At 43.8% G+C, this 27,215-nt stretch overlaps 1 protein-coding gene across 2 annotated transcripts; it reads right to left on the bottom strand.

Moving 5' to 3' along the window:
* Positions 1–3,928: 3,928 nt before the first annotated feature.
* VLDLR (very low density lipoprotein receptor) lies at positions 3,929–18,671 on the bottom strand. 2 transcript variants are annotated; one of them, XM_086770770.1, is made up of 19 exons: positions 18,524–18,671; positions 14,229–14,348; positions 13,168–13,290; positions 12,168–12,290; positions 10,483–10,854; positions 10,257–10,379; positions 10,049–10,171; positions 9,471–9,590; positions 9,269–9,394; positions 8,700–8,871; positions 8,141–8,365; positions 7,866–7,984; positions 7,350–7,489; positions 7,091–7,232; positions 6,635–6,781; positions 5,625–5,714; positions 5,157–5,231; positions 4,878–5,047; positions 3,929–4,583 (listed from the first exon to the last, which is right to left on the bottom strand). In XM_086770770.1, the coding sequence occupies exons 1-19, from the start codon at positions 18,669–18,671 to the stop codon at positions 4,548–4,550; spliced, it is 2,694 nt and encodes an 897-aa protein (XP_086626896.1). In that variant the 3' UTR covers positions 3,929–4,547. The 2 variants fall into 2 exon arrangements, with proteins under 2 accessions (XP_086626896.1, XP_086626897.1); XM_086770771.1 differs by lacking the exon at positions 5,625–5,714.
* Positions 18,672–27,215: the final 8,544 nt, after the last annotated feature.

Raw genomic sequence — 27,215 nt, 5'->3', positions numbered from 1 at the left:
GAGGACATCTCCACAGCAGAAAAATACTTCTACTAAATACTTGGTTTTACCAGTCATTTGTCTTGTTTTAGTGCCTAGCGTTTCCTATCGTCAAGCAATTAATTATAGACCAAAGAGTGTCTTAGTTCTAAGTTAGCCTTCAGTAGTCTGTTGAGGTTGTGGTGCTTGTTTTTTTGCATGTATGACATGAAGCATTTTCCATTGCTTCACAGAGGTGTGAAAGTGTCCTGACTAGGGCTGTGCAAGGGAGAATTAAGACTATCATCCCTTCCACAGGCAGTCTTTATTTTGGATTCTCAACAGCCTAGATATTCAACAGCATAACTGTAATTTCACAGCCTCTCTGTCCCTCCTCTGTTCTTAAGAAATTTTAATTCAATACAGGCAAATTGTGAAGCTTTTTCAGGAGGAAAAAAAAAAAGTGAAAACAAGCAAGTCAGGAATATATTAAAGTTGACTTCTGCACTTCCAACAGAGCAGACCCCTTCAAGCACCTTCTTCCAGTAAGTAACCACCAACCCCTGTTGCGAGCCAGCTCAAGGGAGGAATAGAAGTATGTTTCTTCACAGACATGCTGTGGCATACTACAGAAAGAATGGCAGGCCTTCACTTGCATCCAAGGTGACAGCATGAAGAGTGCTGTAAGCATTTTTCCTTTATCTGAGGTCTCCCATCCTATTTCTTCCAGCCTGAGTCTTTGTCTCTGTTCCTTTTCCTTAATCTAGCAAGATTCAGTGCTTACATAAAGAGATAAATGGATCTTCACTGTTTCACAAAGGTCTCATGGGAAAAAAGGTATGTCCACTAAAAATGCAAGCAAATATAAGTTGAGGAAAAGGCAGACTGCAGCTTGTCTGAAGATGAATGAGATGCAGAAGGGGAAGAAGTGAATCACACAAGCAACTTCAGTCCCCTTTATGTTCTTTTTCCTCTGGTTTTGCTGGCATTGTAGATCTTTTAGATTATTGCTCAAAGGCAGATCAAATAGGAGGCAGAAAAGAATGTGGAAGCAGAGGGATAGTATTAAGACAAATCTCAGTATTTGTAAGGGACAGAAAAAGCCAGTTTCAAAGCTAGTTATGCACTGACACTGGCTAGCAGACACTGAACAGAAATAGGCAGTATGTAGAACCAGAGGGTTTTGCACTCAGCTAGGAAACAAAAATTATGCCATTACCTTGAACACTACCTCAATAACCAACTAAAGCCATATTTATGTATCCACAATAGCAAGTTCTTCAAGGTGAACAGAAAGCCAACTTAACAGTGAAACCTGACCAAAGAAGTTGTTCATGTCCTATTGCTTCAGGACCTGATGAGACTGCAGCAGAGGAGCTGAAACAAGGGTGATCTCTGAAAATTCCTTTAGTGGCCAGCAGCATAGCCATGTGCTGCTGCTGCAGGTATGCTCAGCGTAGCACAGCTATACCAGCTTGCATTAGATGCCAAGAGCCACATGACATGACAGAGCAATAAAACAGAGTCAAACACTTGCCGATGGTGGGGGGCGGGAAGTGTTCAAAGATAGTAAGGCATTTGTCTATGCAAGTTGGATCTGTTTTTACAGAAGGAATCTCTGACTACTCTCCAAGCCTACTGTGGAAGTAAACAACGATTTCATAATACAAAAATGAAGGGAGGCAGGGCAGAATAAACCTAGTGAGATTAAGAGCCAAACAAGATAGCCTGGTACTTAGTTGCAGCTGTTATATCATCTCCTGCTTCTGCCTGATATTCCCCACTTCTCCTCCCTCCTGCTATTTGAAGGCATAGCAGAACGCATACTGAGTTTTACCTGGTAAAGTGTTAAAGTCTCCTACAGACTACACAAACTACTTTTGTGTGCCAGGGTACTACGCTGAAAACTTTGTTCAGCCCATTGGCCTAAAGTCAGAAAACCAGTTCCCACAGCCCACAGTTTCTATAAAGAAATCTGTTCTGGGAATCTGAATTAGTTAAGTTGCTACTTCAACTGAATGTTAACCTCAGGAAGAAGTGCCTTTATTGGTCTACTCCATACACCATTTGGTATGATACTGGTGACAGCAATGAACTTCAGCAAAAAAAGCAGAGCTGTTGATCTGAAGACTAAAAAAGGCAGAGCATTTTCCCTGTATTTAGCTGCCATGCAAATTTATCACCCACAAGCTGACTAAGAATTATATTTTAGGTTTTGTCACATTTCAACACAAATACTTTTTAGTATCCTGAGGTGAACACCTAACTGAAAAAGTTGAATTCTATCCAATAAACTAGTAATCCTTACATATTATGCTGATACGAAAGGCACTTTATCTCACTAAGTACTCAGCAAAACAGATATAGTATTCTTGGCCAGAAACTTCAGAGGTCTCCTTACATCCCAATCTTTGCAAAACATTTTAGTCCACATGCATTCCAGATACTGTAAGTGTCTACAGACAGACAAGAGTTGCCAGGCATAGTTGGCTAGAAGCTTCAACTCCCCAAAGAGTAGCGAGCTTGCTAGAAACAACTAAATCTGCAGAAGTTGGCAGCTGTCTTCATCTGTCAAGAAAGAGGTCCACAACACACAGAAGATCATTAGGAGATCAGACCCCAGCTATAACTGCCATGAAAACAGGCATCAGAAGCAAGCCTAGGAACTGATCCAAGTTCTGACTCGATGATTCTTATTGTTACTATTTTAGAGATATGATTGATGGAGAATGATTTAACAAGTCATCGCTAAAGCACAGCCAGGAGATTTTAGCTTCTTCCAAACTATGCCTTAGCCTTGAACCTGCATCTAATCAGAAGTAATTTCTTCTTCACCTTGAAGGGGGAAGGATTAGCAGCAGTGAAGTAGCACCTCCTGCTACAGCAGTTACGGGGTGGCAATTCAAGGCCAAGATCCTGCAGTGTCATGGGAGAAACCACAACTTTATCCATGAAAAACAATTTATCATTAAGGAAACCACTAACAGCTGTGGAAGCTACCTTTTACTCTGTTAGAGACTACCAAGTATTTATGCTGTAAAGATCAAAAGCTTCCTCTTTCTTTACTCCAAACTTGATCACAGAGGAAAATGTCTGAAGACAATAGAACCTGCAAGTTAATTCAGTCTTAATCCTTCTATAGTGCATGAATGAACTATACTTGTACAGTGGAGAAGAAACACACTTTGTGCTACTGAAATTAACACTCAAATAGCATGGCACTAAACAGTTATGATCAGAACACATCTCTTTCCTGGACCCAGAACAGCTCTACAATTTATTTTTCACTCCTACAGTCACTCAAGAAAGGCTCCAGCACTTGAAGTGATCAATATCTTAGTGCCGCTACAATGAATTGAGTTCCCACAGAGAAGAGGATGCTATGCTCATTGCAGAGTCTTCTGTCAATATACATGTAGCAACAAGGACTTTTCAGCACTTTTCAGAGACTCTGGGAGTGGGCTGCAACGATGAGCTGCCAAGGTACAGCTCTGCTATTCCTTTGTACAGGTGTAGCAGCTACAAAGATCCAACTTGCGCTGGCATTGCCGTGAGGAGTAACTGCCAACAGCTTGGCAGCACTGTGAGTCTGGGCATAACATCCTTTGCAAGGGCCTTACGCTTACCAGGCAGACAGTGCTTTGACTTGTCTCCCTGTAGCATCTCTGTCAATGCTACCTCTTAAGAGCTTGCAACAGTAGTTGAGTATTTCAGCCACTGTCAGTACTAACTTAGGAGTCCAGCTGGACTCTGTAAAAGGAGACCCGTTCAGTCCAGTACCCTGCAGAGTATCAGCATCAAGTACAAACCTCAGTCACCTGGTTGGGCAGTACTGTCTTAGCAGTCTGCTGAAATAACTTAAGAAATGCTTCATTTTCTGGCTGGCAATAGTAGCGCAGCCTACCAAAACTTTCAACTTAAGAGATACTCTATCTTACTTAAGTGCTAACATAATAATGGAGACCAATACTTTAACTGCTTGATTTTTATTTCATTTTTCCCCCTCATCTGCAATTAAGATTTATGGTGGTTTCTTAAAGAGCATTCATGTCTGTGTACCTCTAAGAAGTAACAGTCAAGGTTGTTTCCATGATACATATAAAATTACTTATGCGTACAAATTTTTGGCAATCATAGTAACCCGTTTTTTCCTATTGCCATTGCCCCAATCATTGAAAAAAGACAGTGTACAAGAATTTACATTTGAAGTATTTCAAAGTGCTTGACAGTGATTTTCCAAGAACAATATTTACAAGTGGCTTATACACATATGTACAGGTGTTACAAGTTGTGGCTGGAATATGGCTTTCTATGGAAAGTGCTATATATTTAGTCAGTGGTGTTACTGACTGACCAGTCCAAGGGTTACTGATAAAATGGTAACCACTAAAAGCTGAATTGTTGTGGACAGGTATTTACAGAGTTTGTTGTTAAGCTGTATAAAATAGCTATTTACATAAGTGTTCCATACATACAGAAAGTATCTTCTTTCTTCCAAGAATGGAGGAAGTCTTTCAGCCACAAACCTGGTTACTATCCCCAAAGAGTGTAAAGCACAAGTAAACTGGAAGTGATTGCTGATCCAGTGCTCAGGCCATATCATCATCTGTGCTTACAACAGATATCTGTACAAAACAAGTACAAGTTTTAATTACTATTGTACTAACAAGATATAAAATAACACATACCATCGCTACATGGCAAGTTCAAAACAGGCTAGCTACCACATTCAGTAGTGATTACTCCATCCCAGGTATGGGACAGCAGTTGCCTACTACAACTTTAACCTTGATTAAAATGACAAGTTCTCAGCTGATTCAGTCTGGTAGCTTGGCTGCAGCCAGCAGCCAAAACCAGAGACCTTTCCTAAACTCTGAGGATTAACCTGGAACCTTAGACACATCAGTAAGTTTACTTACGGCAGGGTAGGTGTGTCCTACTGAACCACTGTGTCTTCCAATATCAATTGTCAGGTCCTCTTCTGTAGTTTTCAGGTAGACAGGATTATCAAAATTCATGCTTTTCATGTTCTTGTGCTGCCAGTTCCGCCACATGAAGTAGCCAGCCACTGCAGCGATCATCAGCAATACTTTAGGGAAAGAAACAGATAGCAAGTATGGAGTAGGGTCACATCAAGCTCCTAAGAGTGGCTTGTCCCACCACAAGGGGTCCCAAAGGCTAGCGAATGCTGTACTCACAGATGGGAAGAACAGTCCAAGCTGCTGGTGTTCCTCCAGGTGCAGCAACTTCAGATGTACTACTGGTGTTGAATCCTGCACAAGAATTTGAAGGAGTGAGCTTGCTTACTGACAGGCTGGCAGACTTTGCCAGATGCAAGCACTTCCCAAGCCCAGAAGCTGCTATCACATATTAGCTTCTCAGTAACACACTAAGAACAGCCTAACAGGCTTCACCCTATCTTAGTAGAAAGATATTTTTATTGCTTGTCTTCTCTGAACACTTCTAGCATTTCATGGAACCTATAGGTTCCACACTGTCATAAGTGAACTAATTCCATTTGTGACATGCTCCAGCTGTTGTACTACACACGTGACCTGGCCTGGATTCTCTACTTGCATGCAAAGAAGAAACTTCAATTAGGCTACTGGGTCAGTTTGCATTAAATTTCTCTAATGTTTAGCAGTCTAAGTTATTGGGACCAGTACCTCCAGGAACTAGTCCAACAGTTGGAGATTTTTCTGTTGTGCTGGTATCTTTAGCCTCAGTGTAAGCCACAGTTGTTCCAGTACCTGAAACTAATTATAGATCAAGAACCCAGTTAATCCTGAAGTTCTGCAATGGCTTAGCTATGAGAGCCATGGTAGTGAATGTTTAGCAGATGACAGAATGATCATGCAGCTTGTTAGCTTTATTGGAAATACTGACATTAGTTAGTTCACTAGCACACCCTCAGCTGAGGGTTTTTGATCAAAAATAATTCCAAGAAACAATGCTAGACAGTTAAGCAGGCATGAATTACAGGTACCTAGAGTCATGACAATAGTAAGGCACCTTATCCCTCACTTCAGGTTTTTTGAGTGAGATTTTAGTTCCACAAGTTTATTGGTTAGGTACAGTTTTGATACCTATAGCAATCCTTTACAGCAGCCAATTGAGAACAGCATCCTTGCATTCAGTGCTCTAACTGTGGCAATCAGAATCAGTGTGCAATACATTAAGTGGCACCTTGGAGTTTCTAGCTCTGCTCCACTGGACAAACAGGCCTGCCATATAGTCAGTGCTCAGGGTAGTGGCAGCAGCATGTTTGTTTGCACCCTGAAAGGAGGTCCAAACAAACTTCCTTGGCCTGGAAGATAAACCTATCAGCTGTTCAGCACTGTATATTTATACACTGTAAAGCCATGTTAGTTTATATATCTTGCTTTATAAGAAAGGGGCTTGGTATGTTTTGTGCACATGCTTGCTGTCTGCAGAAAGCCATGGAACTTGTAGCAAATGATGATGATGCAAAAGCCAAGCATGGACTTTGTACAGCACCAGCAGACTTTAAGGCCAGCTTAGAACATGCTGGAAGACCATTCCCTCAAAGATTAATTACATCAGATTAACTCATGCAAAGCTGTCAGCCTATACCGCCGTATTTGCCTCCAACAGGTTCACTACCCCTACTCTTTCCCCATCTATCCCGGAAAAGATTTCAGTCATGTTACTATACCTCCACATCTCAGACCATCCTCCTTCAAGAAGTATCCAACAGGACATGCACAGGTGTACTTTGGAGAGTGTTCATTTATCTGAGGAGCAGGCAGGCACAGGTAGCTACAGCCTCCATTTGCCATGTTCTCTTCACACCAGTTCCTGCCTGTTGGTACAGATTTTACAGGAGTGAGCCTTCCTACTCCACATGTAGAGTGTAATTATTTGCTCAATAATTGCCTTAGAGTTACTTGTTTCTGCAGTTTATACATTTATTCCTTCTCAGCTTAAGAGCAATTGCAACTAGACCTTCTCTCAACTCCAGTGGAAGTGCCTATGTTAGAAGCTCCAAGCACTCTTAAGTAAAGGTGAAACAGACAGCTATACAGGGGAGAAATAGTATTTGCCACCACCCAAGCAGGGCAGGCTTCTTACAGGTATATGCTGACATAACTATAAACTGTATGAGAGTTACCTGAAGGCTGAACAAGTTCATGATACACAATGATGTCCTGTGCATCATTGAGGTTGTTCACTAGGGTAACCAATTCAGATCCAGTAAATTTGTTGGCACCATAGACTGCCTCATTCTCTCCATCAATCCAGTACACACGGTCCTAGAAGACAGAATCATTGCATTCCATTACCTCAGTGTTGCTATCAACACTGTAACTGCTAGCCACATACTAGCAAGAAAAGGATTTTTGACAATTACTACAGGAAGTCATTCTTACCTCAAATATTGTTAGAGCAAGAGGATGAGGAAGGAACATATGAGACTTCAACACAACTCTACGGTCCTGACCATTCAAGTCCACACTTGACAGCATATGCAGTTTAGAATCAAGCCAGTACAGACGGCTTTTTACAAGATCTAGGAAGAAAAACCAAACATATTTACTATTTACACTGATAAAATGTCCAAAGCCTCCTGCAAGAGTTGAAATCCCCAAAGGTTCAAGAATAGTTGCAGCGTTGCCCTAGTTTCTTACCATACTGCGATGCAGAAGGCTGCTGCAGTGATGCCTAAGTGGCCTGTGCCTCAACTACAATATAGAGCAGTGCAAGAAAAGTTACCATTTCAGCATCTGAGAAGTGCTATCTGTGCCTGTTGCACTGTCTCCAGGCATGTACGAGCTTCCCATTCTCAGAAGCTGAAAATAGTTCTTTGAAGGATGACCTTGGCTTTTGTAGCAAACAAACTGCTAAAGCTCCACAGTACCTCTGGCACAGAGACAAGTTCAACATACCTAGAGCAATTCCATTAGGCCATTGGATTTCTGTTGTCACAAGCTGCTGTCTGTCAAATCCATTCATTCCTGCTTTTTCAATTTTTGCTGGCTCACCCCAGTCTGACCAGTACATAAAGCTGTGAAGCAGAATTTATGTTGTATAATGCACTATAGTACTGTGTAGTATTACTCTCATTTATGACCAATAACTAACAAAGGCTACCTAAGTCAGTTATCAGGACATGGAGTAGCTGGTAGGTCCATTTTTAGAGGGAACCAGGACAAGTACTCACCCAGAGAGAGGATCTACAGCAATAGAAGCTGGCTCTCTCAGCTCAGAGAGAAACAAAACCTTTCTTTTTGTGCCATCTAGACTAGCCACTGAAATGGTCTTTGCAGTTGAGTCAGACCAGTAGATGTTCTTATAAATCCAGTCAACAGCAATCCCTGCAGGGCTGTGGATGTTGTCCAGGATTCTGATGTGTGTTCCAACTTTATCGCGGGTATCAATAGAGGCACTGGAAGACAAGAATTACTGGCTTTCAACCCCTTCCTCCACAGCTACTACCACTTGGCATGCCTCAGCAAATACTGCACACAGATTTCAGGCAGACAATGTAGAAGACGCACTTATGACTTTCCACAGAGTGCCTTTTGCACCACTGTAGTAGCAGTTACTAGAAAGCACAATAGGCAAACACACTGCTAGTTGTGGGAACTTGTGTCTACTGTGCTTGGTTTTCAGGACATCAGGAATCTAGTTCTCATCACCAGAGCCTAGAGAAGTATCTTGGGTAAAATGTGGGGTGGGTTAGGGGAGCACAGTAGGGTTTACAAGTTGAGTCCATTTACCTGAAGATTGCTTTTTGGCTGAAGTCAGCCCAGTAAAGCTTTTGCTCAGCAATATCAGCATCTAGAGCTACACTGTTTCTTAGCTGCTCTACTAGCTGAATATATTCTTTCCTCTCAAGGCCAATCTTCCTGATATCCCGGCGATTTGTGAAAATTAGACATGGTTCTTTCCCTGTGAAAAGAGTGTAAGTGTTACCTGTACTTCTAGACATGCAATCACATACTGCTCTTTTATGACAAGTTTTAAGAGTCATCATATTCAGTATTTGCCATTCCACACTTGCTAGTGGACACAGAGGTCTTGGCTGTACCACACCTTATCCTCTTCTCCCTCTACAACTTGATGAGGATGGTCCTCCTGCCCAAGGAGCAGGCACAAACAGTTTACATCAGGCAGCTTTTAAGTACTGAATCATGGCATCATTCAAAGTGTTTTAAGTGTTCAGGTCTGTACAAGTTATACTGATAACAGCACAACAACTAATGCTACTGTAGTTTTGACACAAACAGTACATCACTTCCTACCTTATTTTAAAGTGGGGATACAGAAGTCTTATGCCAATACTCACCCACTGCCTTGCACACTCCAGTTGCAAGATCCATCTGATAGCCACGGCTACATTCACATTTGTAGCCCCCTTTCAGGTTGATACAGATTTGACTACAGATACCAGGGTTCTGGCATTCATCAATATCTGTAAAGACAACAATTTAATTTGTTCTCATTGCCAACACCATCACTAGGGTCCATGTTAACCTATTGATACTTGCCTCCACAGGTTCGCCTGTCTATAAGCTCAAATCCAGCTGGACAGTCACACTCATAGCCAATAACCAGATCTCTGCAGATATGAGAGCATCCGCCATTGTTCACCAGACATTCATTTATGTCTAGAATAGAAGAATTGGCAACTTCTGAGACACACATTTAGTCTTAAAGGCTTAGTCACAGAGTACTTTACCAGATACCCATCCATTTTCTAATAATGCCTGCCATATCTAATAAACCACTCTGGCACTTGAAGTCACTTGGAAGAGACCCTCCTCAAGTTTATATTTGCTCAGCTATAAGCATGTTACTTGTGTTACAAATTGGCAGCAGCAAAGACTGAAGCTCCTGGAAGTTTCAGAGTTTCTAATGTCTTCAAGTGCTTTCTGGCCACAGAGAGGTCATCCCAATATCCAATTTATCTAGGATTAAACTAGCCTGTTTTGACTAGGTTGCTTTTGGTTGTTTGTTTGCGGCCAAGGAGGTGCAGATGGTCGTTCCAGACTGACATCTGACAGCTCAGAAGCTGTATCCAAGTATCTCTAGTGTTCAGCATTGTGTAATGCGTTTGTTCACTTACTACACTCTTTGAGGGGCTCATCACTCCAGTCCTTGCAGTCTCGCTGCTGGTTACACACTTTATTGACATCTATACATTCTCCACTTCTGCACTTGAATTTGCCAGGTCCAGAGCACTGAATAACTGAGATAATGAAGACTATGAGGGCAACTGCCAGCTTCAACAGATACTCTGCAAAGACATTATTCTTGCTTAGTTCCACACTTACCATTGTTACAATTTGCTTCATCAGTGCCATCTAGACAGTCTCTCACACCATTGCACTGCCTGCTCCCATGGATGCAGTTTCCATCTTCACATCTGAACTGGTCTGGTCTGCAAGTCCGAGAAGCTGAGGACACAGTCATTACAGACTTAAACTCCTGAGGTCTGCTTAAGGAAAGAAAATAAAACAGGAGCCAACCAGCACCTCCTAAAGGACCAAGTTAACTTACGGCAGTTGATTTCATCACTTCCATCCTTGCAGTCAGGATCTCCATCACAGCGCCACTTTTTGTGGATACATTCACCTGAGCCACATTGCACCTCACTGGCAGAGCACTTCACAGGAGGTGCAGGCTGGCGGCCACATTGTTCTAGAGATTCATCTGAGTGGTCAGAGCAGTCAGCATCATCATCACACACCCAGCTGATGGGGATGCAAGTGGAGCTCTTGCACTGGAACTCATGAACTCCACAGGTAGGAGGTGCACACTCCAGCTCATCACTGCCATCGCTGCAGTCATCTTGACCATTGCAGACAAAGCTCTTAGAAATACACTGCCCACTGCTGCATGTGAACTCCGCTGGACTACAAGTCACATTGCCTGGAGTAAGAGAGATTAGCAGATTATCACAAGAAGGTAGACTTTTGTATGAAGGTGTTTTGCTCTGCAGGTTCTTCATCAGCTGTTAGCTGACAGAAGATCAGCGTCCCATATAAGGCTCTAGGAGAATCTGACCACCTACAGGACACTTGGGTCTGCCCTCCCTGCCTTTGGATGTTATAAGTGAGAGGCATCAGTTTTGAGCTACTGACTGAAAACAAGCTGTTCTGCTTCAGAGTGCTTCGGAAAACAAGCTCAAACCCTGTGAACCAGAGACAGAGGTAAGAGAATTGCTAACTCTAGAGTACAGACTAAGATGAAGGTAGTCAGATGGTCAGAATGCACTGTAGTTTGAAATTGAAGTATTTTGTGCTCATCCCCAGGACAGCAGCAGCCCATTTGCCAGGACCACTATGGATAACAGATCAAGATCTTGAACCGGTTGATCCTGTGGTATTAAGCACACCCACACAACTTAGGCCAGTACAAATTATGCTAGTTTAATAGTGTAGCTAGCAGCTCAGTATGCCTAGGCTGATAGTTTTATCAGCTTCAATAGAAATGCTGTCTGTAGATTTTCTTGTCAAATTAGGGCATTTGCTTGCTGAGTAAGGCAGCAACTCCACAGACACATAGCAGAAGTCTGGAGATCTGTGTCTCATTAGCCCATCCAGGTAAGATGGCTCTGATGAAAGCCAGCTGTGTGGCTTTGGTTACAGCAAATTTGTCTCAGAACACCTTACACAACTCACACGTACACAAGTTCATTAGAACAAGCCAGGAATGCTGCACGCTAATGCTGGCAGCAGCAGCTTCACTTGCATACCAGGCTGAAGTTGCCCCTCAACACCTGAAACCTAGCTTTTCTAGCCCGCACTTTCAGAAAAGTGCAGAGAATACTCCAGGCTGTAAAGCAGATCAGCTGTGCCCTTGGCTACAAGTCACTACTACATTTTTAGGAGACCATTTGTTAACGTAAGCAGCAACTAGAGTTACCTGTTGAGAACTCTGCAGAGAACAAGTTCTGATGGTTTGTCTGACATGTGACTAAGTCTATGACTACTGCCAAAATTAGCCAGAGACCAAAGATAGATGTTGAATAGTCTGTATTGCTGTAGTTCTTAACTTAGCAGGATAGAGGAGTGTTAGGACAAGTCCGCTTTGTTAAGCAGGCTGCAATACAAGATGAATGTAGGCTTAAGGAGATATTGATACTATGAGAAATTTATCTTCCCAGGTATACTGCCCAGCTAGCTCCTTTCCAGACAAGTCAATTTCAAATAGAGTTATGCAGCCACTGTTTCTTCCCTTACCACAATTCTCTTCATCTTCTCCACTGTCACAGTCTTTTTCACCATCACATTTCCAGGACACTGGGATACACTGGGTTGACTGAGGACCACAGCTGATTTCATTTACACGGCATGTTCTCATATCTATTGAAAAAAGTTCAAGTTCAATTTAAGAGTTCTGAAATTTAAGAGCTACTGATCTTGGGTTTTAGCAGTTGTCCTGAAAGTTGAGACTGAAAGGCTTCAGCTCTGGACAAAGTTGCAGTTAATTAGATGCCAGCATCCATCTAAGTTGATGGTTCCATCATGGAAGACATCACACTAGTTTGCAGGGTTCAGTAAAAAAAGATGCTTCCAACTCTTAATAGATTAGTATTTTAAGAGTATCTTTGTAGTAGTAGTTTTGTGATTGCACACCAGTTACACTGTAGAAGCTTGAGCTATAGCATGTAGTAGCAGGCAGGAGTAATGCCAAAATGCAGTAGGACTTGGGGCTGAAGTATTCCTCAGTGTGGATCCTATTGATACAGAGAAATGAAGCTTCATGGATCTGTATTCCTTGATTAGTTACCACACTTAAGACTGGGGTTGGCAACTCTGAGACCTCACAGTCAAGCCTATACACTTCTGCTTCCCACTCCCCAACACGTAGTCGGTCACTCAGTTCCTGCACTAGCTCTGGTTATCTTGCAGAGTGGTTGTCTTGGAGGACAGCAATCATTTGGCGAACAAGCCACAGTAATGGTCAGGCCTGCCACATTGTGCTTGTTGCTTCTGACTGTCAGTAAAACCTTGTACTTCCTATCTGTTACCAGGTACAAGTGCAGAGTCCCCACTCAGTTCTGCATCTTTTAAGTAGTGAAAAGTTTTGTCACAACCCCAATGTGGCCAAAGCCAAGCTTGCACTTAGGAAGGTGCTCTCCAAAACAAGAAGTTCATCCTTGCTTTAGGAGGAGAGCTGGGCTGGGCTGCAAGCCCCTCCCCGCAGGCTTGCCTGCACCGACAAGCCAGGCTCACTTACGGCACAGCTCAGCACTCTCGTCAGACCCATCCTCGCAGTCCGGATCACCATCACACTGCCATCTGTTAGGCACACACTGGCCACTGATGCACACAAAATCAGATTCAGCACACGTCTTCTTCACTGCAAGGGAGAAGGACAGCCATGTGTTTAGAGACCAGAGCTTAGCTTGTTTGTTGCAGCTAGAGAGAAGCTGTCTTGCCCTAAGAAAGTGATGCAATATCCTTAGTTCTTGGATGTCTGGTGTCATCCTCCACCAGTCTAGGAAGTGTTAAACAGCACTGTAATTAGAGAGTTATACTGTGCACAGAGAAACATTTATCTTCCTGTAAGCAGGCACTGAAGGACTGCTATTGTTAAGGGAGACTGTGCTGCTAGAATAGCTGCTGCTCTGAACACACTTGAGTTAAAGCAAGTTCTAGTGATATTAATATTCAGATTTTGAACTCTGAGTTTATTATCAAGGCATCTGACTTGTCATTACAGAAGCATGGTACTATGTAACTCTAAGGTACAGTTTACATCTGCTTGAGCAGACTGGCAGTTCAACCACAGCAGTGTCGCATATTGAGCCAGTTTTGCCTCATCTCCAAGTACATCTAGCCATCCATCTTGGCCTTCATGTCTGCTTAAAGCCAGAGCTGGTGACTCTGCAGAATCACTTTCACACATAAAACAGTGCGCTTAACCATGGAATAGCCAACAGCTAAGTGCTAACAGCAAACAGTTTCTACTATGTCTTTAAGCAACAACTGAGAACAGGCTTGTATTCTGTTATTTGCAAGGACGGTGACTGTCAAGAAAGAGTTTTGTCACAAGGGTTTTTTCACACTCGCCAGTTCTGGGAGAATTTCATAGCACTCAGGAAAATTCAACTGCCTCAGATGGATACAAGGCATCAAGATAGTCCCCTAGTTGTTCCAGGGATTTGTCTTCTACTCTGTACTCTGACTGTCAGATGTGGTGGACAGGATAAGCATCTCTCCAGCTACCCACTGTTAAGCCCCCGCTGCCAACTAGCAAGTACTACTACAGAGATATTAGTTATTTTTATTACTTACCACAAGCACTCTCATCACTGCCATCTGAACAGTCTTCATCACCATCACATTTCCAGAGTAAAGGAATACAGCGTCCATTACTACACTGGAATTGGGATTCCTCACATTTTGCTCTTGCACCTTCAATGAAAAAAAAGAAACCTAAGCCCCAATACTCTTAAGCAATACTATCTTGCTTCCCCCCACTGATGATCAAGAAGTTACCCAGCTTACTAAACACCGTAAAAAATCAACATGAAGCCAGATCTGAGCTCCAAACCTTTGTAGTCACCTTATTCAATCACAAAAGCAGAGTCAGAAGCTTTCCTTCACTGTACAAGTGCAGAGCTTAAGCGCTATGACAGTCCGCCTGCCAGGGAACACTATACCAGTCTCAGTGGTGTTCTTACTAAGTTTTCCTTTCCAAGGCAAGGTCAAGTTAGCAAGGCAGAGGGATTCATACACACAATGACTTCTGCTGTCTGGCACCTAGCATTGCATTCTCAAAACTCCTCAAACTTTAGTCAAGTTTAAACCCAGTTTGCTTAATGTTAAGCTGGATTAGCATTTCAGCACTCTGCTGCTAACACATTACAGCAGAATCCCCAAGATGTCTGTAAAGATAGCTTAGACATCTGCTTTGTAGCTGAACAACAAGTTTTCATGACTTACGTTACTCCTCAAACAAGGGCATTCAGAGACATTCCTTAATATTGACAAAGAGTGTGATTACTTATCTGGATCTTGCCAGATCAAGTGTGATGCTAAGACAGCAAGACTTCTGTCTGGAATCAAGTCTGTTGTCTCCTAATTGATAACAGTCTTGATTTGTTAGCATGCTTGAGAAAGGTGCTGCTTTCTGCATGGTGCTTAGAGTTAAGACTACATTTTCCAGAGTATCTTCAGCTCCAAAACTGTATGGATCTCCTCCCTCAAGAAAAACTGCTTTGTCCCGAAGCTGTGTGATAACTGTGACTAAAAGCAGCAGCTAAGCCAGAGCTGTTCCATGTCAGGCATGCAGGCAAGCATGTAAGCTCATGCATTAGTAGTGGCTGCACATGTTTATAACATGATGCAAGATTCCTGTTCCTCCTTGCTTTATTGCATCATTTAGTGGATGTGCTTGGCATTCCAGGGCTCACAAAGGGCATCAAATTTTAGTGGAACTTTACTTGGAATTTTATATCTTTGTGTATGACATGCAAAATGAAAGACAGTTTCCAAGCAGAAGGAAGTTATTCAACCATTTCACATTATATTCACCAGCCATCAGGCACTAAGCAATGGCAAACCCAGGACAGAGTATAAGCAAGGGCAACATGGGCAATTTTACCTGTTGAGTGTCTCATGTAAATTCATGCTAGAAGTAAAGGATTTGAAACACCAGCTTATTGAACTCTGCTAGTGTTTTAGCAGCCTTATTGGTTGAGTAAAACACTAACTCACCTGTCAAAGTAAAGCCATAACAACTTATTTAATGGGAACTGTGTTCAAAGAGTGCTAGAAAACTGAACGTCAGCTCTCATGCTCTATATTTCCATCCATCTGTCCTTTACTTTTCAGGATGGGAGTTACACCAGCATGCACCTTCTAATAGCACAGTTTTGTAAAGCTACTACTATTTGGTCAAGAGCTGTCAAACAAGTAGCTTGCCTTGTGCTAAAAGGCACAACCCAGGCAGCTTAGAGAGGGTGCAGAAGCCACAGCTATCAGCTTGCTCTAAGCCTGACATCACTTTGTTGTCCAGTAAGCTTTAACAGAAGTAGCCTTCTGCTTGGAAGACCCACTCACACATTATTCCAAATATTATTGTTTATACTGCTGCCTGAAATGCAACAACTGACTCCTACTAGTTTTGAGACATTCTCATCCACACTTTCAGAGTGACAACAGTCAACCTTTCTCAAAATAGCATACTAGAGATATTAAACTAAGCCTGCCACTCAGGAGATCCCAAAATAACTCCACAGTCCTTAGTTACTCTATTTCAAGCTAGAATAACCAGAAAAGACTTGCTAAGACTGCCTAGTACATTGTGACTTGCAAACACAACATCACTTTGACCAAATGCTACAGAAAAGCTACACCCAAGGCTAAACAAAACAGTAACTAAGCTTGGAGTAACAGCTATAACTTCACAATTACAACCCTTACAAACCATTCCAGGAAGGTATCATTGCTTCTGCAGCTGATACCAAGTGAAATGTCAGAGCAACTACTTTTGTTAGCCCACAAACAAGTAAAGAACTGACAGCACCTAACACCCACACAGGTGCACAAAGGTAAAGGTCATCTGTTGCCTCTCCTGAAGATGTCAGTCAAACTCTGAAGGCCACTTGGAGTGAGCTCTAGTTAAGATGAAGGTTACTTCCAGCCAGTAACTTAACTGTGGTCCCCTGTCTTAACACAGGGCACAGTTCTGCAATGCCAGGTAACCATTCGGTCATGACACTACCAGTCTAATCCACTGCTATTTGAAGCAGCAGTCACACCTCAGTTGCAGCTTCAGTCACTAGACACTTAATGATTTTTAGATCAGCATCAATTAGTCACTAATTCAAAGCCACTCTTCATGTGCTACTCACACACCAGAAGGACTTTCACACATTTTCTCCTTCTTGGGATAAGGCTTAGGCAAAAGGTGCAGAGAACCAGTAACTTCACAGCCTGTGATTGCTAACATTTATTATTTTACGGTTCCCCAGGTAACTGCTTACTAGAAGTTGGCCCGTAAGCAGCCATGTGTGCAGGGTGAAGGAGCACAGTTACAATGACCACCCAAGTGAAACTATCTTTCTCTGCACCTCTGCTGCCAGTGTTTGTCTCAGCCCCTTAAGCAAGTTGTCAGATCACTGGTCTGGGCAGCCTCAAACATGTGACACTTGTGCGCTGTCATCTGACACCAAGTCCCAGAAAAGCCTGCAACAGTGATTGGGAAACCTTGCGAGAGCTCATACAGGAATTAGCTTAGACTCCCCCCAGACCCCGGCAATCGCAGCTACTAGTAGGAGTGAGCTAGCGGGGCCACTAACGCAAATTGAGGGAAGAATCAGACTAACTCAGTGGACGAGAGTTGCCCTCCACTGCATATCTCTTGTTACAATTTCTGACCACAGTTTGCTAGCAGTCCTAGTGCCAGCCAGCTTGGTCCTCCGTGCCACAGCTGTTTAATCACGTCTGTAGCAGACCAGGCATGGGCACCGTTTACACGGCTGGGAATTGAAGAGACTAGGCAGACTTTTCCCCTCTTTCTCCTCATAAGAGGACTGGATGCTATAATTCCCTGGCTAACCGTGCAGACCCAGTCTCTGAACTACGGCACACAGTTAGGACTAGAAGGTCCAACTGCCTTTAAGGGTACTTCACCAACACAGCCAAGATCCAACACTTTGGCCTACTTTCGGGCACTAGTCAGGAGACGAAGAGCCATATAATAACACAGACGTCAACCGGCCACCTCTCACCTAGAAGAGGAGCCCGAACCTCGGTTCCTGAAGGAAGAAAGGAGCCAGCCAATTGATTACTGCCTCTGCTCAAGAGGAAAATATTTCTAATTAACCACAGAACTAGCTTAATGCGCAGGTCCCTTGGCCGTGGGGGTAACAGCTCCCGCGCCGGGAGGCGAGCCCGCAGCTCGCCACGGGCTGCGCTACCGCCGAGAGCCCAGCCCGCCCGCAGGGGCCCGGCGCCGGCAAGACTCAACCTCGCCGCCAGGTGGAGATCCCTCCCGGCGGCTGCCACCGGCCCCCAGCCAGAGCCACGCCACTGCTGCTGGATGCCACAAAGCCGAAGTTGCACAGTACTTTGACAGCGCCTTTAACGCCGCAGGCTTTTCACGGGCTCTTCTTCCTTCCTCCACGACAAAGCCCCAGCCCTCCCTGACCCACCCCCCCACGCCCCCTACCACCCCGCTCAGCCCCAGGAGCGCAGACCCTGCCCTCGGCAGCAGGCATCGCGCAGGAAACCCAACCCACCCGCGGCGCTGCCGGGAGAGGTGCGCCCCCCCACCCTCCCCCCCAGCGCCCCCGGCAGGGGTTCGGACCCACCCGCACCAGCCTTCCCCGCCGCCCGGGGCCCGGTGGGGAGGGCGGCTCCTTCCCCCGACAAGGGGGGGCGGCGGGGCAGACCCCAGCGGCAGCTCCCACCCCGTCCGCAACCCGCGGGAGCCCGCACCCGCCGCGACGGCCCCTCCGCACTGAGAAAAAAAGGAAAGCGTGCTGGGACGAGACATTACTGCAGGGGGCGGCGGCGCGAGCAGCCCCGGCGGTGCGTGCACGAACCCCCCGTCCCCCCCGTCTCCCGGGCCCCGCACTCACCGTCGGCGGCGGCGCGCAGGCAGCTGAGGGCGAGCAGCAGGCAGAGCGCCCAGCAGCGCGGGACCGCCCGCCGCCCCGCGCCGCGCCCCGGGCCGCCGCCGCCGCCTGCCGCGGCGCTCGGGTCTCCGCTCTGCCGGTCCGACTGCATCGCCGCGCCGGGGACGGGGGAACGGAGGAGGGAGGGAGGGCAGAAAAAGGGAGGGAGGGCGGGCAGGCGCCGCGGCCGGAGAGGCGAGGAGGCGAGGAGGGAGAGGGAGAGGGAGACGGAGACGGAGACGCACGGGGGGAAGGGTGTCCCCGCGGCGCTCTTATACCAGCCGCCCGGCCGCCCTGCGCGGCCGCTGGTGACTCACGGCGCCGCGCCGGGCCCCGGTTGGCTCGCCAGCGCCGCCCGCCCCCGCTTCCTCCTCCGCCGCGGCACCTGCGGCCGTCGCGGTGCGTCCGCACACCGGCTCGGCTCGGCTCGGCTCGGCTGGGCTCGACGCGGCGCGGTGAGTGGCGCTGTGGCGGGGCGACGCGCTGCGCTGTGGTGCGCGGGCACACCACACACACACACCCCCCCCCCCCCCCCGCGCCCCAGCCGCACCACGGGCTACCCTCTCCCGGCGCTTCCTTCCGCGGGGCGGGGGGCGGTGCGACCCCGCCGCCAGCCCCTGTCCCCGGGGCGGTGGTGCGGGGCAGCCCTGGCGGGAGGGTGGCGCGGGGCGGGGTGCGGCGGCGGCTTTGTTTCTCCTGCTTCCCCAAAACGCCGATGCCGCCGCCCGCGCCCCACCGCGGGGAGTGGGCGTTGCGGGGACCCCCGTCCTGGGCGGCGCGGCAAGGCTTGCCGAAATCGGGGTTGCGGGATGGTTGTCTCCAAAGCGGCGTTCCTTCCCTTTGGTGACCCCCCTTCGCCGCCCCACGCGCACATGCCTGCGTGTCTGTGGGTTTTTTTCCCTCCCTCCGTAGCAGAACTCGACTTAAACCCAAGGAGGCGCAGCTCTGTAGGAAGAAAATCACTACTTCTGCATGCTCTGATCAGGGATCGTAGTTAATTAGTAATTGCACAAAATGATATGCCAAAGTTGTATAATTACAAGCTTAACCTTTTATTTTAAGGAGGAGAATTGGTAGTTTTATTCCACATTTGTAGCATTTCGAACATCCAATTATTCCTTGGTGAAATAAAGAAAGAGAAGCAGGGTTTGGTAAAGTGGAAATTTGGTTTTGTTCACAGCACTCTTGGAATTTGCAATTGAGATTTAGTGATCCTCTGCTCTTTTTTTTCATTTATTTTCATAGACTTGCTATTTTATGGTAATATTGTGTGCTGTGCTATTAATATGGTAGTGGAAACATAAACCTCAGCAAGCTACTCCATCCAAAAATGAGGAAAAAGCTGGTTGATGTTTCTTTCTTTGGAAATGAAGTCTTGAATGATTAGCCTGATATTTTAAGTATTTTTCAATAATGGTGATGATTCCTCCAATGAAGCAAGTCTCTCTGAGACTCTGTATTTCTTAAATGTCATAACGTATTTCTTTGTATGTTATTTTCAGAGTGAAGCCCTTTTTGAATCGCATCCAGTTGTATCATGAGTCCACTAAAGACAAACCATACCACGGTGTTAATAACTTCGGAGGGGATTACCTCTTGCAATTCACGTAGAAAACGCATGTCCGGGTCATCCAAATGGGCAAATAGTTGATGTATCAGAGACTTGTTAAAGAAGTCAATATTTGATTTCATGTAACTGAAATACAACTGGGAATGGTATTTCTGATATGCGTGTAAATGTGAAGAGAGCATTTCCTAGTGTTTGCTTTCCTACAGCCCCTCTACCTCATGGCCTCATGGGCAGTGGGAGAAAGACACTGCTTTCCCAGCCTGCCTGGAATGTGGCATTAGTTGCTACAGGATTGTGCTTGCAAACATATGCTGCTTCAAGCAAGAAAAATTTATTGTGTACAAGGGTCCTCAGGAAGATGGCTTAGTGTAAGTGGTACGCTGTGAACCATCGTTTTCCTTGCAGATCTTCAGCATGACATACTGCCTTCAGTCGGGTGCTTACTGTTGCATGGTCTGTGTGCTTTGGGCTGAACAGCATTTTCACAAATGTCCTGTTACAGAAATATTTTATAAATCATACACCGAGTGCAGCAATACACAAGAAGACTCCAAGTCGTGCAGAAATACAGGGCTGGACGTTGCTTGGTGTACACTGGTAGCTGATGGTCTTCCTAGTTTGTCTATGGAAGTTTGTGATAGGGAGGGAATTTTCTATCTTGGATGTACCTAGCTCTTTGCAAACCTGAGGGTTTCGACTCCAAGCAGAACTTGCTGTAAAATAATTTTTGGCATTTCAGCTAAGTTAAAATGCATAAGTAAGTGCATGAGTCTCATCATCCACAGGCTCTAGTGGAATCTCCAGAAAAGGATCTCTGACAGAAAATATCTTTTCCTTCTTTAGTACCATCCTTACGGCAGCTCTGCTTAAGAAAAGGGCAAGTGGCCTGCCAGCTCCTATGAGGAAATCTGTGAGATCCATGGGCCAGGAGCCATCTGCACTGAGGTTTCACGCCTTTGCAACAGCCATATTCTTGCAAAGGCTCGCTTCATGTGGGAACGGGAGAGTGGGGGGGATCTGCTGTGTGTGTAATGATTTATAGTGTCGCTTTGTTCATACACACAAGGATGCAAGCCAGAATAGGTCTACACAGGAGAAATGGAATAAAATTGTGGGTTGGTGTTGGAAATATGCATGCCTGGGAGAACAGCAGTCCTACTGTGCTAGTGATAACATAGGAGCGAAGTGCCCAGGAGGGTCTAAGGTTTAGGAAGGGTGCTGAGTTTTGTAGGGAATGTGAGCTGGCTTTTGTAAGTGTAAGTCCTTTTGTCATCAGTCTGGGAAGTGGATTAACATTTGCTTTGTATCCCTGTGTGACCCTCAGTCTCCCTTGGTTTTTGCCGTGTCTGTTTGAGGTGAACTTCTTCAGCTGTCAAGAAGTCAGGAAGCTGCAGAGAGGAGGAGGTGGATGAGAAAGCAGACAACCTCAGGGAGTGTAGAGAGGGCGTGTGAAGGGAAAACTGGCATTGCCACCTCAATTCAGCAAGTTCCTGTAGTAAAGAACAATCTCAAAGGGTGCTGCACTCTTGTACCGAACCAGTCTAGGTCCATTTGCTGTTTTCATATTTGCATTAATACAAATTTGTAGTAATGCTATTAAATATGCACTGTAGATATATATGACATATGTTTCCAAAAGGCCACATAGGCATTATGCAGAGTAGTTTCTAACTAACCAGACTGGCTGAGACACCTGAGAAAAGCATTCCTAAACCATGTTTCTAACAGTGGCTTCTTCTGCAGCACCGAGCAGACACTCGAATTCGGTGGAGTTTTACTGGATGTGAAGGTTTGTTGCAGATTTATCATTTGTGATAGGACGTGCCATCTTCGTGGCGATATTCTGCAGAACAATCCATGTGTGTGCACAGAACTGCAAAATGTCAAGCGGTGTATGGTATTAAATATTATGCATAACAGTTTTATTACTGCTAATTGTTTTTAGAGATGTCTCCAAGTCTCCATCCTGTTTTCTGACCCATAACTGGTGAATATTCTTTAATGCCTAGTGGTGTTCCCTTGAAAAAAGCTGGAAAAGATTGCCAAGAAGCTAAGTCAACCAGTTAGACTTTACCTTTGCCTTAAAAAATGACCCAAGTAACAAGAAATGGCATTGTATTACCTTTCCTTTTGGGAATTGTAGTGCATATTGGGGCCCCAGAGATTTTCCAACATCAATTCACCTGATAATGCATTTGAACTTATGATAGGTTTGGATCATTTGGGATGATTAATTTACAGTGTTGGTTATAGAGTGTAAAGTCAACTTACAAGAGAAAATAAAGAACAGAAAGGACCCTCTGGAGTACACGTGATATCAATTCAGTGTGTTTTGTGTTCCTTTCTCTTTTCGCCTTAAAGACCCTGTAGCCTTCATTTCTAAATGAGCTCCTGAAGCACTGGGATTGCTAATTCACCCTCAGGTCTTAAATCAATGGGGCTTTAGCCTCCAGCTCCTCTGGTGAAGGACATGAAGTGAGGATATGTCTACAGTATGCAACCTAATCTAGTAAAGAAAAGGAAAGTCTCATGGCTAGAAAAAGCAGCAGCTACATATCATGGGATAGTATCTTGCCTTAGGATCACTTGCAAAAATATTTTCTTCATTGTGTGATGCCATCAAAGACATTAACTGCTCGTAAGACCGTTGCATGCCTGAACTGACAGTAATTGAAGGAGGTGTACTCTTGGCTGTATTTTGGAAGTGCAGAGCCAGGATTTGTATTACTGACTTCTGAGGAGTTGTACAGAACATGAGAGAGACTGAATCTATGCTTTGGGAATAATTTAAAATAGGTATGCGCACGAATCCCTCTGATCATGTGATTGTGTGGCTGAATCTAAGGGGCAAATTGGTCTTTTGGGTTTGTTTTTTTTTTGCAGATTTTCTGTGAAAACTATGTGAAGATTTATACTGTTGTTCAAAGTGCTACTTGCATCCATGTTTTGTCTGCAGCTTTGGAGGAAAAAAGGAGAAAGAACAAACCAATAAACAACTTTGCACTAAGAAAGCACCTTTCCTGTGTTCTCAGGATACCTTACAAACAGTAAATTAAGACTTACAAAAAAGTTCCCCTTACCCTTCCCGTGATCATCACCTGAGTTATAAAAATGAAGCAGAGAGAACTGATGTCTTGCTGGTGATTTTAATACAAATTTTTACTTTTTTTTTTTTTTTTTTTTTTTTTTTTTTTTTGGTCATTAGTGGTGCAAGAAACATGGATAGTTCATCTCTGAAGGAGTTTAGAAAATACTTGTCTCTTTTGGATATATTCTTCACAATGGAAAAAACATTGGAAACAATTCTTGAACCGACCAACATCAACTGGAGTTTGCCAGTGGTTTCTGTGAGGACAGGATTTCCTCCTTTGTGCTACAATATAGTAAATTTTCTTTGTATAGTCACTTACTAATGGGTTTCCCCTGTTTGTGAGAATCTAGCATGTGTGATACGAGCACGAACACATTTTATTTAGTGTTACAGTACTGGAAGACATCACAATAGTTAAAGTCATGTTAGGATCAGAACCTGTAAGTATTTAATTTGTTTTCAAAACCAAAATCCATGTTTCCTTGGTGGTATTGTGCTATGCATGGAGAGCAAAAACTTGCAAATGAGAGAGTTGTAAGTCGTGCACTGGAATGAAAACTTGCACTATGCTTTTTTTTTTTCTTTTGGTAATACATGATAAAACTTTAGTTGCGTTGGAAAAAGAGTTTCCATTTCTGTCAGATGTGGGACAGAATGTGGCTTCAAAATACAGCTTTGCCCATTTTGCAACTGTGTGGCTACTTCCACTTTCTAATGTTTATCTTTAGAAGTGAGCTACTCTTTAGAAGTATCATACTCTCATGTGACATCTATTCTACATGCTTAGCAATAAACCAAATAAAAATTGACTTTGTTGACACTGCAATATTTATTTTCAGTATACATAGACTGATGGCGTTTTTCCTGTGAGATTTGTATCTGTTAATACAACCATTTATTACAATTCCTCCAGAAGTACATGTTTGTGAAGTTTTCCAGTGGAAAAAGAGGAATTTGAAGTTTGCTTGCTTTTTTTTCAAATATACACTCATGATTAACAGCATATAGGTTTGCCTTTGTGGAAGTACACACACATATTGGGAAACATGACCTTTGTGTTGCAAAAACTCTGTGTATGAAGGAGGATGTTAATATTTATGTTCTTCTTCACAAAGGATGAAAAATAGTATGTGTTAAAAATAAGAAATATGATTAATTACAAGAGTTAAGACTACAAATTGTGGTGTTGTGGCCTTAGAGCACAGGAAATAGAAGGGGAACAAAAATAAATGTTACTGGAAAGCTTGGAGTGGGCCATAATGTTCTTGCATGCTAGCAGAGAAGCTTTTAATCAGATATTGAAATGATGTGGGTGTCACTGCGGATGTGTGGAAAGAAATACTGCTTTCCCTTCACATGAACATGTGAGCAGGTGATCGGGAACATTTTGGGAATGTTGAGATTTGGAGGATAATATGGATATATTAGCCTGAATATAGAAATTTCTGAATATGTTCTTGATTTGCACAAAAAAGTAAAAACATGCAGAAAAGTGTACCTCTGTAGAAGGGTAAGCAGCAGAGAACCGTGCTGGGGCAGTTCTCCCTGCTCTGGACAGAAGGGCTGTGGTGCTTGGTGGTCAAAACAAGAATAAACTAAGGGCATAGCGAGAGAGCTGCCCTGTGCTCATTGGTTATTTGGAGTAACAGTGGGTTGTGTTTTCCATGTCTCATAGTTGCTGCAAAAATGATCTGTTGTCACACTCTGCATTGCCTCCTTATATTTTGAATGCCAATTTCATTTGTCATCCCTAAGGGTGTTCTAAACTCTTGCCGTTTTCTTTAACTAGCCCTTCCTCTTCCCTATGCTTGAGTTTCACAGTCTTTTTTTGGATACTGTGGTTTGGGAGGAGGTGGAGTATTCCACAGGCAGATGATCAACCTCTTCTCTGGTGCAGGTGGTGTTTTACAAGAAGTGGCATACAGTTTTACAAACTGAGGAAATGCAGTATAACAGCACTTCCTTTCAATTTTACACTACATTGAAATTGATCAATACTGGCGTCTTTGCATTTATATGCAAGATAATATTGTTCTGCATGCTGAAATATTGTTAGATTTTGCTTACAAGGAAATTGCTTTTGTGAGGTGAAATGAAATGATGCTATGAAATACAGGTTTTGTATCTGTTTCAATAATATAGTATAAATGTATCTGTCTATAGCAATGCATAGACTCTAACGTTCATTCCACTGATTGAAAAACAGCTTTCTTATGCTTGGGCTATCTTAGGACATACTTGGATAGAACAGATATAAATATGTTTTATTCTTACAAGGTCAATTATTTCCTTGTTACAACTGTTTTCAAAAGGAAAAGTATCTTTTTATAATAATGAACAGACGACTGAAGGGAAGGCTAAGTCTAGTCTAGTCTTGTGCTGTGGAAAGCTGTGCCGTAAGTGCATCATGTTGCAACTCTTTAGAGTGTTCGTTGGTTGTGGAGAGTTTCTTGATTTTTTTTTTAATTTTTCGTTTTGCAGTGACATCTACTGTAGACCTTATGAAGAGTACCTTGATGTCTTGTTCCTAGGATATCTAGTTATCTTCTAATTTCCACACAAAATTTATTTCTGTTCATTTTGTTTCTATTTCTTCTGAGACTGATACTCACTTTCAGTGACTGTTTCTGATGTTATTCCCTGTCCTCTCTCAGCCCCCTTTTTTTCCCATCTAAACTAGCCAAACTCTTTTGGGTGCTTCACTGGTGATAGACCATCCTTCTAAGCATTGTGCTTGGGATCGCCAGCCCCTCTTCCAGCCGGAATCCACCTTTCCTGGGATTTACTGAACAGAAAGGTAGGTGGTGCTCCAAGGTGCACAGAGCTCCACAGGAGGTCTGATCCCCGCCTCCTGTGCTGACATGGAGCTGACATTAATACTTTCCTTGCTAGAAATACCTACTGACACCCTGTGTGCCCTTTTTCCAGCTGCATCAGATGGTGTTGTGGTCTCTGTTGTAAGTATCCACCTACTCCAAGTATTTAACTTGAGGTGCAAGATTACCTGTATAATCAAAGGGGAGAGATGGGCATTTCTGCATGGCCATTCACAGACATCTAGCCAATTTCTATTATTTACTTCAATATGTCAGTTGCATATTAAGTGTACTGTCCAACTTCATGTCCTTAATTTTGTTAACCTCTTCCTAATTTCTGGGGCTAGATTATTGGTGATGACATTAAATATAATTGGTGATGACTTAAAATAAGATTGGTCCCATGGCTGATCACAGATTAACTCTCACAGTAACCTCCTTTATCCTGTGATGTTTTTTTTTCAACATTACTCCTTATGTTGCCTTTAAGGTATCTGTTACCCATCTGGCAACTCTTGTACAAATTGCCAGCATTTGCTGTTTAACTAATAGTTTCCTGTGCTGGACTCAGTCAGATCCTTTATTGAGTCGCATGTGCACTTGGTCTATATAGTTTATTGAAAAATTCAAATCATAGAATCATAGAATGGTTAGGGTTGGAAGGGACCTTCAAAGGTCATCTAGTCCAACCCCCCTGCGAGGAGCAGGGACATCCCCAACTAGATGACTTACGGAAAGAAGGACTCAGGTTAGCTGGGCACAATCTAATTCTGGTAAATCCACATTGTATTTTCCTCCCATTTTCCAAGCACATTGAAGTTTTTGGTGTCTCCTTTTCCGTGTTTGTCCTAAAACTTTGTATCTTATCGAAGTCAGACTAGGGGTCTGACTGGCTGAGCAGTTTGAGGAACTGCTCCCCTTTTCTTCCTCAGATACAAACAACGTTCATTGTGTTCTCATGTGTCCTAGGATTGAGTCTATCTACTCCACTGCAAGATTTTCAGAATTTCACCTCTATTACATTTTGATAATTCTTGTTCTATGTCCTTTTTTCTTTTAATCATGCTACCCTTAACTGTATAGTCATTATTTCTGTTGAAAAGTGAATTATGTATTCATTTAGTTATAGAGTTACACTTAGAGGATCTTTAATCTTAGTATCATATGCAATACACATGC

The sequence above is a fragment of the Chlamydotis macqueenii genome, chromosome Z (genome assembly GCF_036417535.1).
Source record: "Chlamydotis macqueenii isolate bChlMac1 chromosome Z, bChlMac1.mat, whole genome shotgun sequence".
NCBI classification, from domain to species: Eukaryota; Metazoa; Chordata; class Aves; order Otidiformes; family Otididae; genus Chlamydotis; species Chlamydotis macqueenii.
This window is presented reverse-complemented; position numbering and strand designations above follow the sequence as displayed.

Coding starts and splice junctions, on each gene's coding strand:
- VLDLR (XM_086770770.1), bottom strand. CDS start 18,671: ATGCAGTCGGACCGGCAGAGCGGAGACCCGAGCGCCGCGGCAGGCGGC. Junction 8,872..9,268: donor TGGAGTGTGCAAGGCAGTGG/GTGAGTATTGGC, acceptor CTCTTTTCACAG/GGAAAGAACCATGTCTAATT. Junction 4,584..4,877: donor TAGGACACACCTACCCTGCC/GTAAGTAAACTT, acceptor TGTTTTGTACAG/ATATCTGTTGTAAGCACAGA.